Source organism: Loxodonta africana, chromosome 19 (genome assembly GCF_030014295.1).
Source record: "Loxodonta africana isolate mLoxAfr1 chromosome 19, mLoxAfr1.hap2, whole genome shotgun sequence".
Lineage (NCBI taxonomy): Eukaryota > Metazoa > Chordata > Mammalia > Proboscidea > Elephantidae > Loxodonta > Loxodonta africana.
The window spans coordinates 47,373,059-47,391,142 of record NC_087360.1 but is presented as its reverse complement, the minus strand read 5'-3'; the positions used below and the strand labels follow the sequence as shown (position 1 = coordinate 47,391,142).

The 18,084-nt window shown below is 36.6% G+C and overlaps 1 protein-coding gene and 1 long non-coding RNA gene across 11 annotated transcripts in view; one reads left to right on the top strand and one right to left on the bottom strand.

Annotated features, from left to right (window-relative positions):
* PPP2R2A (protein phosphatase 2 regulatory subunit Balpha) overlaps nt 1–5,808 on the top strand; it is an 85,499-nt gene extending 79,691 nt beyond the window's left edge. For all 9 annotated transcript variants that reach the window (XM_064272672.1, XM_010592359.3, XM_064272671.1 and 6 more), the window contains 2 exons: nt 3,166–3,257; nt 4,815–5,808. In XM_064272672.1, the coding sequence (XP_064128742.1) occupies nt 3,166–3,257; nt 4,815–5,094 (372 nt within the window). In that variant the 3' untranslated portion in view covers nt 5,095–5,808. The remainder of the gene's footprint in view (nt 1–3,165; nt 3,258–4,814) is intronic.
* Nucleotides 1–18,084, bottom strand: part of LOC135228246 (uncharacterized) — a 77,524-nt gene that overhangs the window by 22,951 nt on the left and 36,489 nt on the right. The window lies entirely within an intron of this gene.

The window sequence follows — 18,084 nt, the reverse complement described above, 5'->3', positions numbered from 1 at the left end:
AGTCTTCCTCCAGCCCTGATGCCGTGTTGTTCATATAGTCCAGCTTCTCAGATTATTTACTCAGCATATAGATTGCATAAGTATGGTGAAAGGATACAACCCTGACACACACTTTTCTTAACTTTAAATCACGCAGTATATTGTTTGATTTCCTGACTGCTGTTTCTGTGGGCATTGATTGTGGTTCCAAGTAAAATGAAATCCTTGACAATGTTATAATTTTCTCCGTTTATCATAATGTTGCTTATTGGTCCAGTTGTAAGAATTTTTGGTTTTTTTTATGTTGAGGTGTAATCCACACTGAAGCTTGTAGTCTTTGATCTTCATCAGTAAGGGTTTCAAATCCTCTTCATTTTCAGCAAGCAAGGTTGTGTCATCTGCATATCAGAGATTGTTAATGAGTCTTCCACCAGTCCTGATGACACATTCTTCTTTATGTAGTCCAGCTTCTGAAATTATTTGGTCAGCATACAGATCGAATAAGTATAATGCAAGGATGCGATATCCTCTTGCTCTGTTTGAACAACTACCTCTTGGTCTGTGTAGAGGTTCCACATGAACACAATTAAGAGTTCTGAAATTCCCATGTTTCCCGATGTTATTCATAATTCATAATGACCCACACAGTCGAATGCCTTTGCACAGTCAATAAAACCCAGGTAAACATCTTCCTGGTATTCTGTGCTGTCAGCCAGGATCCGTCTGACATCAGCAGTGATACCCCTTGTTCCACGTCCTCTTCTGGTGTGAATTTCTGGCAGTTCTCTGACGATGTACTGCTGCAACTGCTTTTTAATGATATTCTGCAAAATTTTACTTGGTGTGTGATATTAATGATACTGGTCGGTATTTTCCACATTCTGTCGGATCACCTTTCTTTGGAATGGGTACAAATAGAGATCTCTTCCAGTCGGTTGGCCAGGTAGCTGTCTTCCAGATTTCTTGGCATAGACAAACGAGCACTTCCAGTGCTACTTTTGTTTGTTGAAACATCTCATTTGGTATTTCATCAGTTCCTAGAGCCTTGTTTTTTGCCAGTGCCTTCAGTGCTTTCGGTATCATTGATTCTTGATCTTATGCTTCCTCCTGAAATGGTTGGATGTCAGCCAATTCTTTTTGGTGTACTGACTACTCTTTCAGTTCTTTCTGTGTCCTTTAATATTTTCCCCATAGAATCCTTCAGTATTGTACTTTGAGGCTTGATTTTTTTCTTCAGCTCTTTCAGCTTGAGAAGTGCCGAGCATGTTCCTCCCTTTTGGCTTTCTGTTCCCAGATTTTTGGACATTTCAGGATAAGACTTGACTTTGCCTTCTTGAGCCACCCTTTGAAATCTATTCAGCTCTCTTACGTCATTTCTTCTTTGGCTTTAATCTACTCTGTGTTCACGAGCAACCTTCAGAGTCCCTTCTGTCATCCATTTTGGTCTTTTTTCTTCTTTCCTGTCTTTTTAATGACATCTTGGTTTTCTTTATGTATGGTGTCCTTGATGTCATTCTTCAGCTCATCTGGTATTTGGTCATTAGTATTCAATGCATCAAATTTATCCTTGAGATGATCTCTTATTTCAGGTAGAATATACAAGATCATACTTTCACTCTCTTGGATTTGTTCTAATTTTCTTCAACTTGAACTTGCAAATGAGCAATTGGCGGTCTGTTTGTCGTCTGCCCCTGGCCTTGTTCTGACTGATACTGAGCTTCTCCAGTACCTATTTCCACAGATACAGTCGGCTTGATTCCTCTGTATTCCACCTGACCAGGTACATGTGTATAGTCGCTGTTTATGTTATGTTGTTTAAAAAAAGATGTTTGCAATGAAGAAGTCGTTGGTCTTTCAGAATTCTGTCATGTGATCTCCAGTGTCATTTCTGTCACCAAAGCCATATTTTCCAACTGCCAGTCCTCCTCCTTTGTTTCCAACTTTGCAGCCCAATTGCCAGTAATTATTATGATCAATTTCAGACTGTAGAAGTTGGTAAAAAATCTTTGATTTCTTCACCATTGGCATTAGTGATTCGTGCATAAATTTGATGTAGTAGTTAGCTGGTCTTTCTAGTAGGTGTGTGGATATTATATCACTGACAGTGTTGTACTTTAGGACAGATCTTGAAATGTTCTCTTGGACAGTGAATGCAACGCCATTCCTCTTCAAGTTATCATTGCTGCCATAGTAGACCATATGATTGTCTGATTGAAAATGGCCAGTACCAGTCCATTTTAGCTCACTAATGCCTAGGATATTGGTGTTTATGCATTCCACGGTGTTATATGTTCCATCTCATTTTTGACGACTTCCCGATTTTCCTAGGTTCATATTTCAAACATTCACATTCTGATTATTATTGGATGTTTGCAGCTATTTCTTCTCTTTTTGAGTTGTGCCATATGAGCAGATGAAGGTTCCAAATGCTTGACTCTATCTACATTAAGGTCAACTCTACTTTTAGGAAGCAGCCTTTCCCCAGTTGCCTTTTGAGTGCGTTCCAACCTGAGGGGCTCATCTTCGAGCACTATATCAGACAATGTTTCGCTGCTATTCGTAAGGCTTTCACTGACCAGTTTTCAGAATTAGACTGCCAGTCCCTTCTTCTTGGTTTGTCTTAGTCTGAAAGCTTTGCTAAAACCTGTCCGTCAAGGGTGACCCTGCTAGTATGTGAAATACCAGTGGCAGAGTTTCCAGTATCACAGTAACATGCAAGCCAAACTGACAGACGTGGTGGAATGAAAACATACACTTCAGTTATTTATGCCTATAAAATGGTATTTGAAAAGAAAGCATAGTATTCAGTGCTTTTTAATCAGCAGTTAGTAAACTGAAAGCAAAATAGTATGATGTTTAAGTATTGCTGTGGTACTGTTTAATTACTCTTCTCTGCACCAGATTCAAATGTTTTCTGTCTTGAGTATTTTTGTCAAGTTTATGAAGAGTGGATGTGCTATGCTTGAAAGGGACTTTGTTCTGCAGTAGGAAAATGTGTATTTCTGCAAGGGGGCTGGTCTGTTTCTAAATTTTAGGATAGAAGGCTTTTATTGTTACTAAGGAGATCTGAGAGGAAGATGAAAAGGAGTGTGCGTGTGTCCTTTTTTTTTCCCCCTTGTTTTCCTAATACCAACAGGTAGTTCATGAGGTTAAGTATATATGTAATATATTTGTGTTCTTCCCCAGGTGCATGAATACCTCAGAAGTAAACTGTGTTCACTATATGAAAATGACTGCATATTTGACAAATTTGAATGTTGTTGGAATGGATCTGACAGGTAATTGATTTTAATTTGAACTTCTCATTCAAATGTGAACATTATTAAAGGAAAGAAACTATTTCACTCCCCTAATACGGCTGCCGGACAATGGTGGTTCAGTGGTAGACTTGCAGCTTCCATGCAGGAGACCTGGGATCTGAGCTTAGTCCCTGCTCAGTGCCCCCTGTACCTGCCAACACCTGTCTGCCAGCAGTGGATTGTGTTTTGCTGTTGAACACATTTGAGCAGAGCTTCTAGATTTAGACGTATTAGGAAGAACGGCGTGATGATCTGCTTCCAAAAATCAGCCAGCAAAAACCCTGTGAGTCACAGTGTGGCCCAATCTGCAGCCAGTCACAGAGTGGCACAGAAATGGGTAGCATTTCTTTCGTTGTACATGGGTCGCCAGGAGTTGGGGCCCGACTCAGTGGCCATTAACAACGTTGCCATATTCACGAAAAAATCTAGCCGACTTTTTTTAGATTGACATAAATTACAAGTCATAATTTCATGCCCCCTACCCAGGGTGTCTTGGAGGTAAATTTAGTAATCTTAGATATCTAGTATACTTAGATAGCAGTGCTGTCAGATAAAAAATTAAACATTGTATTTCACTACTAAATGTGAAAATACACAAAAAATTCTAAATATCTAAGTTATTGTTTAAATGTCCTTTAATTTTTTCTTCTTTATGACCAGATGGAAATAATTAAAAGGATAAGATCTCAGTTTGGTGGTTACTCTTTTGTTATCTGTTTTTAGAAGTATTCATGTAGTAGATACTTCATTTGGTTTTCCTGTTATGTACCAGTTTTTTCATGTTACATTATACTTCATAGACGTGGTAATTGGTGTGTATCATTGTTTTAACGTTACAACCATAAGCAATTATTGCGGCCTGTAATCCTCAATTTTGTTGTAGTGTGATTCCTTTTTACTGTGTTTTTGAAATGCATGCCACTATTCCCAAGGATAAATAATCCTTAAGCTTTCAGTATTTTTGTTGTCAGTATTTATTCAGCATTTACTGTGTTCCAGTAAAATAGAAAATAGTAAAAGAAAACAATTTTGGAATTATTTAAGCTTGCATATAAAGTAAGTAGAGGTACTTTATTCAATAGTAGTTTTATCACTGAAGCATGATATGATACAATTTGGGTTTCATGTTACAGAGGATAGTAGAACTTGGAAATTTTATCTATTTTTTTTTGTTTTGTTTTTCCTTTGATTATGACAATAGTTTTAGTAAAAGACTGGCCATAATGAACCTAGAGTCCTCTTGGTCAGGATAAGGAAGCCTGTCTTTGAATGCCACTGCTGAACCTGAGAGACACCATTAGTATGGAAGAAAGAAAGGGGCAAGGAATAAAGAAAAGAAATTGAGCAAAATTGAAAAGAAAGAAAATACTGGGTTATTGTCAACAGCCCTGTTCCTTAATTCAAATCTTCTTAGTTTCCTATAGACTGCTAGGTTAGATTTAATCACTGAATAATATTACTAAAAACAGCCTCTTGTTTTTTTTTTTCTTTGACTTGTTTCATTTGTTTGACTGAGTGTTCTATCTGCTTTTACAGTGTTGTCATGACTGGATCTTACAATAATTTCTTCAGAATGTTTGACAGGAACACAAAGCGAGACATAACCCTAGAAGCATCACGAGAAAACAATAAACCTCGTACGATTCTGAAGCCACGCAAAGTCTGTGCAAGTGGCAAGCGAAAGAAAGATGAAATAAGTGTTGACAGCCTAGACTTCAACAAGAAAATACTTCATACAGCCTGGCACCCCAAGGAAAATATCATTGCTGTAGCCACTACAAACAATCTGTATATATTTCAAGACAAAGTAAATTAGGGTTGGCATTCCTAGCGGAAGAGTCCACTTCCTGCTTAGTTGAGATAGTTGAATTTAGCATTCGTATCTATAAAAGAGAGAGGTCCATTGTGGCACCCCTTTCCAGTGTTTAACAATGTGCCATTTGACAACGCATTTTTATAGCTACATGGAGAAAGCTCTGTGGATTCATCACTGTGTTATTCTCCATGTCTGCTAGCCATTTAGGTAAGGGTAGGGCACTTTTAATTTAAATGACTTCTTGCACCATCTTGCCTAATGGACTAGATTGGACTGTATCAACATTGATTTACTCCACTTTTTATGCCTTCCATTGTGATGACGTCAAACACAGTGAAAGCCTTCAGTCATGCTATGGAATTTAATTGTGTATCCTCATACTGTATCATTTGTGGGGTACATCCCTTCCCCTTTTTTTAAATTAAACACAGCTCATTCTTACTGTGGCTTGTAGCATTCCTCTTCTGTGGCTTCCTGGACTCCTCCCCTTCATCTCTCTTACCCTTGCCCCTCCACCCAGTCTTGGTGGTGGTGTATTAAAAAAAAAAAAGGAACGAAAGCACACAAAATGAGTCAGTTTGGGGTCAGTGGTAAAGGGGGGTATGTGTTGCGAACAAATGTTTTAATAACAGTTGGCTGTAATCACTCCTTGCCATGTCTGGCACTGAAAATAAGGAAAAAAAAAAAAAACTACTGAATAAAAGTGACAAAGAATGGAGAATCTGGTTTTCTTTTTCTTTTTGATCTACCTCTTTAAGCTAATATTTTGTGTCTTATCCTTGGGCACAGTGAAATCTTTGAGAGGAGTTTCCATTGTTTTTTGACATTTTTGTTAATTATTGTTAACAAGTCTTTTACATGGAGAAGAGGTATTTGTTCTGTATAAACATGTTTTGAATATATATATTTGGTATTCGTAAGAAGTTCGCAATCTAAAATGCCACTAGAGTTTTTTTTAACTGTAGTTTTGGGCATGTTAGTATCTACATTTAACTCATTATCTGTGAATGAAGTTGTTTTAAGTTGGAACCAATTTGTAAAACTTCATTTTTAAAGGCATAACAGCACTTAATTTCATTTTGCCTTGCTATAAAATGCTAAGTGAAAGACTTCAACTTTTTTAGGAAGTTGAAACTTTTGTTGTCATTTGGTCGTACAGTATAGCATAAAACATCAAGTGATTTACTTAGTTAAAATTGACACTGCACTAAACTTTTTATTTTACTGCTATCAAATCTGAGAAGGAGCCTTGATGGCAGAGTGGTAAAGTGGTCAGCTCCTAACCGAAAGGTTTGAACCCACCAGTCGCTCTGCGGGAGAAAGATGTGACAGTCTGCTTTTGTAAAGATTAAAGATTACAGCCCTGGAAACCCGGTTGGGCAGTTCTGCTCTGTCCTATAGGGTCTCTGAGTCAGCATCGACTCGACAGCAATGGAAGTTTTATCAAATCGGAATTAAATGTGCTCTGCCATAAATGCTTTACTAATTTTTGATTTTCCAAAGCTGTTATTAAAGACAAACTTCAAAGGTACAGTGTTCAAAACGTGCTTAATGGACTCTAACAGATGCCTCAAATAAAAATTTGGTGATTTGTATATGGCTACATTTTCCATAAGTGATGATACTTTATCCAAAGATGAAAAGCACCCCTATTTTTAGTAGGTAGACTGTACCTTTGTTTATCTTCTAGAAGCTTTAATTAAGAAAAAATTGACTTTATTTTTAAAACAAATTAAGTGGGCATTTATATTATTAGAAAATGGTAGTATATTTTGGTTGACAGTAATATAACCTCAAGTTTTAGAGGACTCAGTGTTTCTTGTGTCCACTGCTTATTTTTATCTTCAATAGTAGAAAATGATTAAACAATTCAACCGTAATTCCCTCTACACGTTCACAAATACTATGTCTTGTTAACATTTTAGCACCCCGGAGAAATTTTATGTAATCAAATCACTGTATCTTTTGGACTCAACAAATCTGAATTTGTGTTTAAACACTGATTATATGTCTGATAAATCTTAAGATAATGGCACTTTTACTAATTTATTTGGGGATCTTGGGTACATTTCGTAATTTGTGTTATTTATCCTTCAGACAACTTGGAAGCAGGATATTCCCCTGCCATAAGCATCAGTGGCATTCTGTTCTCTGACTGGACAACTTTCCAGTCATCTTTCTGGGAGGTTGTTTTCCAAACCTTTGGGTGTGTGTCTTGAGATAATACTACAAACAACTCTTTGGGAATTCTTTTTGGATTCATCAGCTATGATGATTCTCATCCATGACACTAAGGGTTAGGTTTTTTATATATATCTTTAAAAGAATCTTTATTGCTAGAAAGCAAATGCGTCTATCAAGGAATGCTGTTATAAATCATTGTAACGATATTCTCAAGTATAATTTTTAAGGTCTTGGATGTAGTAAACTATAAGCCCAAGCCACTCATTTTACATGGTCATGGCTGATCTTTTTATTAATAAAAAATTATACATAGAATAAACTTAGTCTCGTCAAGTTGCTTGTATTTCCTATTTTCTTGCCACTAGTATACATAACACATTTTATCCTGTCATAACCTTTTTTTTAAAAATTATGCCAGGAAAAATAACTTTGATCCTATTAATCTCCAATGATCTTTCCTTAGTGGCTGGGCAAGAAGAATAGTTGTAAGTATATGTAAACACATGTTTATATAATATTTAACTATTGGATATTAAACTTTATTCTGTGAAGCCCTTAGTCTTGGAATAAAAAATGCATCCATGCACTTTTTCCTTTAAAAATAAAGTGAGGATTTTTTCTAAAATCTTAAACGTGAGATTTATTTTGGTTATAGATATTCCTAGATTAAGTGAAATCTAGAATTATGAAAACAGGTTCTTTCAAGTGTGTAAGAGTAATTTTCTAAGAGCAATGCGTTCTCAGAATATTTGTCAATATGCGAAAACTAAGCAGTACTGATAAAAGCATTATTCGTGAAATTTAAGCCGTTACCTTAGAAAATATTGCATCAGCATCGTCTACCTCTCATGATTTCAAGTGGAGGCAGTAATGTGCACCCCTGGAAGAACAAAACCGAGCCCAAAAATGCAAACACTGTGCTAAGTATTCGAGAATCAAGTCAGTTTACTTTTGCATTTGAGTGCACCACTGGTTATCTTATTCAGCTGATGAGATTGTTGACAGTTAAAGCTGTTTCTTTGTTTTACCAATGTCTAAAGTTTTATTCCACACCTTTCATCTTTCCCCACAAAAGCTTAGAAAACCAGCCCTGCTTCATTTTGTAGTTATGCATACAAGGCCAAAATATAACGCAATTTTTAGAATTAATCAAATGTTTAGTAAATTCAGGAAGCCCTGGGATTTTAAATGCTGATGATACTTACTAAGTTTCATGATAAGTTGGGTTTTTGTTGTCTTGGTATTTTATTGCATAGTTGGAAGAGAAAGACTTTGTAATCTATTATCTCTAAGAATTCATATAATACCCACCTTATTAGCCTTAACGTTAGCATGAAAAGTCCTCCTTGAGCACAGTGCTTATCAAACAGCACAGTTTCCTTCAAAAGCCTAGTTGGGTAAACAGGTGAGGGGGAAAAAGCTATTATTTGTTTTAGTGTTGTACTCTAAAGCTCTTTAGTAATATGTGAATAGCAAGAAGTTATTTGAGGACTTTCCCACTAGGGGGCAACAAGTCTTGATGAACAGCATTTACAGGTATTTATGAGAATGCATGAACAAAATGGTTTTGTTTCTGTACTGAAAGAGTTTCATTATTAAAAGCCAAATCAGAGATCAAATAAAGGGATGTCCCAAGGGAGTTTAATTATTTCCAATTAGAACCCACTATCCGACATGACCTTGAAGATGCTTTAAGAGCCTAATGATGGAAAGGGAACCCATAGGTCAACTGGTACTTACGATAGTCGTACCATATTGCAGAAGCAGCAAAAATGAAATTGGAACAGGGTTCTGAGCTGCCATTTCTTCAAGTTGTAGACTTCAGTCTGCCCACCCCTTTGGAAAACCAGATTCATATGTACCATATTAGCATTTTTATCCATCCCTTTACCAGAAATTTCATTGACCTAACTATGGAATGTCTAAATTCCTTTTAAAAGCTAATTTCTGTGTTCTGAATACAAATTCTTTGGAAAGTAAAAAAAAAAAAAAAAGGGTGGTGATGGGCAATACAGTAGTAATCTGATCATACTCAGAAAACTCCCGTTCACATTTTTATGTTCCCCCTCCTGTCTCCTGGGCACATAATTTTTTATATATATAATGTAAATGTGTGCAGTTTAATGCCCTATTTCTCCACTTAAAATATCTTGAACATTTTTCCATATCAAATATTCTCTGTAAACTACATTTTCATATCTGCATAGCATAAAATTTATGAATGTACCATATTAAGCAGTCTTTATCAAGTCTTGAGTTTTTCCTTTTTGCTAATATGATATTGGAATAATGAGCATACTTACATAGCACTCTTGGTGTGTAAGATTATTAGGATACATTCCAAAAATTACTAAGTTTATTAGAGGATATGGATAAATTTAGGATTTGGTTCATATTGTTGAATTTTCCTCCCCAAAATGGAAGTTTCCATCAGAAAAATGAGTTACCCATATTTTCACACGCAGTAACTGGACAAAAATTCCATGTTTTATCTGTGTCAAATTGAGAAAAATGGTAACCCAGTTTGCATTTCCATATTTCCAGTGAGAGATTAATTTCTATAATCTGGATACAAGACTTTTACCAGACATGCTTCGTAAATGTTTTCTCCCAGGCTGAGGCTTGATTTTTCATTCTCTTATCAGTGCCTTTTGAAGAGCAGTTCTTCATTTCCTGAAAAGTCCACTTAGTGTTTTTCTTTAATGAATTATGCTCTTGGAGTTGTACCTAAGAAATCTTTGACTAATGCAAGGTTACAAAGATTTTCTATTGCTTTTTAGAAGTTTAATAGTTTTCAATTTTTATTTAGATCTATAATCCCTTTTGAGTTAATTTTTATATATGTACAAGATACAGACAGGCTCGTTTTTGCATATGGATGTCCAATTGTTCAAGAAGTCCTGGTGGTTAAGCACTCAGCTGCTAACAGAAAGGTTAGCGGTTCAAACCCACCCAGCAACTCTGCGGGAGAAAGACGTGGAAATCTACTCCCATAAAGATTACAGCCTAGAAAACCCTCTAGGGCAGTTCTGTTGTCACATAGGGTTGCTATGAGTTGAAATTGACTCTCCGGCAACTAACAACATCCAATCGTTCTACTATTTATTATTGAAAAGATGATCCTGTATTGATTTGCCTTTGCACCATTGTTAAAAATCAATTGACCCTGTATGTGTGAGTCTATTTCTAAACTGTTTCACTGATTTATATGTTTATGCTTTTACCACTACATTGTTTTGATTACTGTAACTTTATATATCTTGTACTCAGGTAATGTGAGTAATCCAGTGCTGGTCTTTTTCAAAATTGTTTTGCTATTCTAGTTCCTTTGTCTTTCTATATACATTTTAGATTAGAATCGGCTTCTTGACCTCAAAATAAATAAATAAACCTACTTGGATTTTGATAATTGCACTGAATCCATAGACCAGGGAGAGTTGACAATCTTAATATTTGTCTTTCAGTCTGTGAATACAGCATATTTCTCCATTTTATATAGGTCTCTGATTTGTTTCATCAGTGTTTTGTAGTTTTCAGCATAAAACCGTACACACATATTTTTAGTATTTCATGACTTTTAGTATTGTAAATGGTATTTAAAAAAATTTTAATTTCCACTTGTTCATTGTTAATATATAAAAACACTGATTTTTATATATTGACCTTGTACCCTGACATCTTGCTAAATTCAGTTATGTAATTTTTTTCCTATGTACAAAATCATGCTGACTGCGGGTTATTATTTATAATAAATGTTTTCTTTTTTCCAATCTTTCCACTCTTCCTTTCCAATGCCTTTTATTTATTTTTTCTTATACTACTGCACTGGCTAGACCCTCCAGTATGATGCTGAATAGGAGTGGTGAGGGCAGACACATCCTGCCTTGTCACCAGTATTAGGGGAAAGCATTCAGTCTTTCACCGTTGGGTATGTTAGTTGTAGGATTTGTTGTTGTTCTCGTCATTAACTGTCATCACGTTGGACTCAACTCATGGCAACCATATGCACAATGGAACAAAATATTGTTCAGTTCTGTTCAGCTGGGGATTGGATTGTTGTGATCAATAGGGTTTTTATTGACTGATTTTTGGAAGTAGACTGCCAGGCCTTTCTTCCTAGTCTGAGTCTGGAAGCCCCACTGAAACATGTTCAGCATCGAACAACACGCAAGCCTCTGCTGACAGATGGGTGGTGACTGTGCATGAAGAGCAGTGGCCGGGAATCGAGCCCTGGTCTCCAGCACGGAAGGTAAGAATTCTACCACTGAACCACCAACGCTTCACAGAGTTTTTGTAGGCTGAGGAAATTCCCTTTTATTCCTAGTTTTCTGATGATTCTTAATCATGTATGGATGTTGAATTTTGTCAGATTTTTTTCTGCATCTATTGAAGTGACCATGTAGTTTTTCTTTATGTTGATTAATTTTCAAATGTTGGACCAGCCTTGCATTCCCGGGTATCTGTTTCTTCCTTCTTTGGCTCATTTCAAGGAATTTGTCCATTTCATCTAAGTTGTCACATTTATGGGTCTAGAGTTACTCATAATATTCTGTTATCTTTGTAATGTCTTTAGTATCTGTAGATAGTCTTTCATTCCTGATATTGGCAATTTAAGTCTTCCCCATTCCCCCTCCCCCCCCACCTTGGTCAGTCTGGCTAGAAGTCTGTTATCTTTAACATATTTGCAAATATCTTCAGGCTTTTTTGTTTACTTATTTTTAATACACATATGGCTTTCATTTTTCTGTAGTCAAACAAATCAAATAATTTCTTTCTTTTATGGTTAGAAAGTGCTTCCCTAACCTTAGAAAAAGTTCTTTCATATTTCATTTTTTAGATTTAATGCTTTTATTAAGAAGTTTATTTCTTCACTGCATTTTCATTTCTATTAATGCTGGCATATAAAAGAGCTGTAGATTTCACCTTATTTGTTTTGAATTTAGTGCTTACCTAGAGCATTTAGTACTTCCAGTAGTAAGGCAGGTCATTCTTTTGTATTTTCTATAACTGTACTGTTTGCAAATAATCTCTTTTCCAATATCCCAAGATAGTATCTCCTATTTCACTTTCCTGCTTTATTGCAGAAATTTCCAGAATAATATTAAGTGGAAGGCAGAAACTAAGTATGTTTGTTTTGTTCTTTACTTCAATGGGAATACCTTTAGTGTTTTTACATTAAGTAAAATATGCCCTATTTATCATGGTGAGAAAATACCTACTTCTAGTTTACTGGGTTTTGGTTTTTTTTTTTAATGAAATGTAATTATATCTAATGTATTTGGCTATTTATTGTGTTTATTTTTTCCACTTTGAGCTATTAAAGTGATGGATGATATTGTTGGATTTTATTCTTACGTGCTAATTCAGACTGATCTTCAGTTTTTGTATGTAGCTATTTTTGTCAGGATTATACCAGGTTTATAAAATAAAATGAGTCTCACCTCTTTCAATGCTTTAGAATAGTTTTGCTTCTTTCACCCAAGTGTACTCTTGATCATTCCAGTGGGATGGGGAGTGGGGTGGCAAAAGGTGAGGGGACACTTGTGTGGTGAGTACTGTCTCTAACAAAAGGTCCTTCAGTTTCTAATTCCGAAATTCATCAAGGTTATAACAGTAAAAATTGTTATCGCTATTCACCGTAAATTACCAAATAATATATTCCATTAGCATTAATTAACATTGACCTATAAATCAAATCAAAGAATTACTTTGGAATTATTTTAGAGAAGAATTATTTCTCCTCTTCCTCTCTTCCCGTTCCCTTCTGTCTTAGGCTGGGTGCTCTGGGGCAGCAAAACCAGTAAAGCATATAAATGTATATATAGAGAAACATTTATATCAAGGAAACGGCTCTCACGGTTGTAAAGGCTAGAACATTCCAAGTCATTGGGTCAGGATAGAGGCTTCTCCTGATTCACACAGCCACAGAGGCTGGTGAACTCATGATTGGCGGGCTGGAGAACAGGGCTCTTGCTCATAGGCTGCGAAGATTGATGAATCCCAACATCAGCAGGCAAGATCGGCAGGTAAACCACTGGCTCAAGTCCCAAGAACCAGAGGTCAGAGGAACAAGAGCCAGCTGCAGGATCCAGAATGAGCAAAAGCCCCCCGAGCCCTGCCTGAACTTCCATGCAGCCCACACACCCAAGGAAACTCCCCTTCAGCCAACTGGCTACTCAGAGCAGATTCCATCACAGGGGTGATCATATAACAAATCTCAACAGGGAAGTGACTACAACATCACATGACTGCCAAAGCACTGAGAATCATGGCCCAGCCAAGTTGACATGCAGTCTTAACTATCACACCTCCCTTCCCTCACCCTCCCTTAACTGGCAAACAAGGGCTGACTCTATCTTGCAGAAAAACTTTATTTTTCCAAGAGCAATAAAATTACGGAGTTACAGAGCTGGATGGAACTTCAGAGATCAAGGTAAGACCATTTCTGCTATGGTTATAATTTTAACTTTTTCTCTTGACAGAAGGGCAAAACTATAACTTGAGACAGATGATTCCCTAGATTAAAAAAGAGGCAGTCAGCATTTTTATAGCATATTTGAAATAAAACTTTTTTTTCCTAGAAATCAAATGGTAAATTAAACCTCATAGATTGAACTTTGCATAAAAGCATAAATAAAAAGTGGGAGCTCTGTGATTAATAAGAGGTTCTGAAGGATGTTGCCCGGCAGTGCAGATAGTGTAGGGTAACTCAACATGTATCAAGGCGGTATCTGTACATCTGGGTAAAGAAGAATCTAGCCCAAGCAGAACTATTTTTCTAGACGCTGTCTTGGAGGGAGAGAGAAACTAGAGTCTTCAATCAGAACACACTGGTCACTTCATTCACATTGGCATTAAAATGCAAATGAGCATACGGCTGTGAGTTTGTGCTTTGGAGTCAAATGGTTCTGAACTCAAATCTTGGCTCTAATCTATCACTGTGACCTTGTATAAAGTACTTTGCGAAGTGCCTCAGTTTCCTCATCTGTAATATTGCAGTAGTGCCTAACCCAGGATTGTAGAGAGACTTCAATGAAATTGACTATATGAAGTATTTATAAAGTCTGGTACATATTAAATGTTCAATAACTTTAGATGCTATTGTGAATGTTTGACTTTTCTACCTGATTTTGTATCTGTCTTTGACTAAAGTCAGTGGGGGAAAATGACATGTAGGTGTCGTACCCAGGAATTCTTCAGCATCCAGTCCTAGTTTAACACGTATGTAGAACACAAATTCTTTCCTTCCTCACTTACTGTGCAATCGCATCCCCAGGCCTTCCCCCAAAGTGATGTCAGCCAGAACATATATTCTTCCTCTAATTAGTTTTTTACTTATATATGACCGTTCTCATTATATGTTAGCTTGGGAAAGAGACATTTACCAGGGCAACTAGTAGTGATAAATATTCAATTTGCCTTAACTGAAACCTTTATCTGAACACCAAGTCTGCAAAGCTGTAAAAAACACATCCTTGCCTCTCTGTGCTTCATTTCCTGCCATGCATCCCCTTTGCACTGTGTTCCCATTAGTGGGCCTTCTTTTGTTCCTTGAACATGCCAAGCTTCTTCCTATACAAGGTCCTTGCATTTGCTGTTTTCTCTTCCTGGAACTCCTTAGTCCCAGCTTATCACAGGCCATTTTCTTTATGTCTGAGTTCAAATGTCTATTCCTCAGAAAGCATTCTTCAAAGTAAAGCCAGTCTGTTACCTTTAATTTATTCTTTATCACCACCCCTGATCTACTTTCTTTGTGGCACTTTTATTATCTGAAATTGTCTTGAATGAATGAATGACTAAATGAATAAATCCTGTATTTTTGCTTAGTCCCCTATAACCTTGCTCAAACTGCTCAACATATCTAAGCTTTAGGTTCCTCATCTATGAAGTGATGCTAATAATGGTACTTCTATGGTTCTAATGAGGATCAATATATGTAAAGTACCTGGCACTAAACATCAACTATTATTATGTTGCCATTTTTAGTAACGTGATCTTTTATAACATTTATTGAAGGAAATTTTTACTGGGTATGGAATTCTAGGTTGACTTAACTACTTTCAGTTCTTTTAGGACATTTCGTTATTTTCCGCCTTCCATAGCTTGAGGAGAAGTTGGCTCACTCTTATTTTTGTTCCTCTGTAAGTAATGTGCCATTTTTCTCTGCTACTGTTAAGATTTTCTTGGTAACTGGTTTTCTGCTATGTAATTATGATATGCCTCAGTATGATTTTCTTCATGTTTTTCATGCATGGGATTCATTGAGCATTTTGAAAGCAAGGGATCATAGTTTCCATCAATTTTGGAAATTTTTCATCAAAAAAATTATTTCTTCAAAGATTTTCCTCTGTTGCACTCCCCTACGCACCACCTGGACTCCAATTATATATAGGTTAGACTGATAATATCCTACAGGTCACTGAGGGTCTGTTTATTTTTTTCCATCTTTTTTCTGTGTGCTTCTTTTTAGGTAGATTCTATTGCTTTGACGTAAAGCTTACATGTCTCTTTTTCTACAGTATCTATTTGATTGTTTTGCCCTTCCGGGAAATTTTTCATTTTATATATTGTATTTTTTATCTCTAAAGATTTCATTTTTTAAAAAATCCTTCATTTTTCTCATTACTTTTTTTTTTTCTTTAAAATCTTGTAATGTATTTACAATAACTGCATTTAACATTTTTGGCCACTAATTCCATCATCTCTGTTATTTTGGGGGTCTGTTTCTGTGGACCAGTTTTCTCCGAGTTATGGCTCACTTTTTTGTTGTTTGTTTCTTGGCATATCCAGTAATTTTTATTGGTTTCTGGACATTATAATCATTGCAAATGCTACTACACCATTGAACATCTGGATTTTTGTCTTCCAATAAAAGCATTTGGATTTGTTCTGGCAGGCAGCTATTTGAAGTTCAGTTTCATCTTTTCAATGCTGGTCTTTAATCTGCATTAATTTGGGCACAGAGCTTTACTGTTCAATATCATTGCCTCTAGCCAAATGTGACTTAAGTTTCAGTATAATTTGAATGAACCAAAGTTAAGTAAAATTAAAAATTCAGCTCCTCAGTCACACTAGTTACATTTTAAATACTCAATAACCACATGTGCCTAGTGTTGTATTGGACAGCACTTTTCTAGAACGTCTTTTACTCTAGAGATGGTTTAGGTCTACTCTTAAGGCATGACCTTTCTGGGGTCTCTACCAGGTATTAAATGTGATCTCTCCACTCTGTTTTGTCAGAACTTAAATATATCTTACCCCTGATTCAGTCCTAGAAATTGTTCAGTTTACAGCTCCCCAGGCACTCTTTGCTTGTGGAGTTTCACTCATGCATAGCATAGTATTAAGCAAAGGATAAAACGGACCAATATGTAGATTTCTTTCTCATGTGTTGCTCCCTTCTATCCAGAACATTGCCCAACAACTTCTACCTGTCTTAACTTCCCTGAACTCAGGTTTCTGTCTGTCTCATCAAGTCCGTCATGCTGTGCTTTTGGCTCCCTTTTCTGCACTATTGCCTGCCTGCAAGTGGAAAGCCAAAGTAATCATAAGCCTTATCTTGTTTAATCCCCATATTTTATGTATTAAAGTCCTGTGAGGCCTGTGATTGTGCAATGTCTGAACACTATTTTTCTGTTTAATATGACCTAGTTTACTAGTTGAATACAATGAGAAGATAAATCCAATCTCTGTCATTCCATCATGGCAGGAGGTGAAAGTCCCTGTTTCGTAAACATTTTATCTCCTGTTCAGAGACTTATGCAAAATATGATTCATTTAATTGATTTATTGATTAGTTAATTAATGTTCCTGACCACTCTTACACATAATTATGAAATTATGTACCTTAGACCATCATGTGTCTGTCAGTTTGTCATACTGTGGTGGCTTGCATGTTGCTGTGATACTGGAAGCTTTGCTACCGGTATTTCAAATACCAGCAGGGTCACCCTTGGTGGACAGAATAAGACAGACTAGGAAGGACTTGGCAATATACTTCTGAAAAAATTGGCCAGTGAAAACCTTATGAATAACAACAAAACATTGTCTGATATAGTGTTGAAAGATGAGACCCAACCTTGTCTATGTGATGGTTAAGACTGTGTGTCAACTTGGCTGGGCCATGATTCTCAGTGTTTACATGTGATCGCTCCCACGGTGGAATCTGCTGTGAGTAGCCAATAAGTTGAAGGGGGTTTTCCTTGGGGGTGTGGCCTGCATCCAAATATAAGCAGACATTCTGGATTTTTGCTCTTTCTGAATCCTGCAGCTGCCTCCTGTTCATTGACCTCTGGTTCTTGGTACTTGAGCTATCACCTTATCTGCCAATTTGGGATTCATTCATGTTCACAGCTTGTGAGTGGGAGCCCTGCCCTCTGACCTCCCAATCTTGGGTTCGCCAGCCCCTGGGGCTATGTGAATCTAGGGAAGCCTCTATCCTGATCCATGGACTTGGGATGTTCCAGCCTCTACAATCACATGAGCAATTTCCTTGATATAAATCTCTCTCTATATATATTTATATGCTTTACTGGTTTTGCTTCTCTAGAGAACCCAATCTAAGACATTTGGTACCGAGAGTTTGTTCTAGAGAAACAAAATTATAAGGATGAGTTTTCTAAATTGGTTCCCAAGTCTGGTTAGTCTTAAAGATTTTGATGACTCTGCTTCCAGCAGTAAAGAGGGCACTGCTAATCCATGGCATGAGATGGCAATAAAAGTATGCAAAATATCACCACCAGTAGATCAAGTATTAGTGAAAGGCAAAGCTCTGGGTGAACACACGTGTGATATCTTTCTACAGTT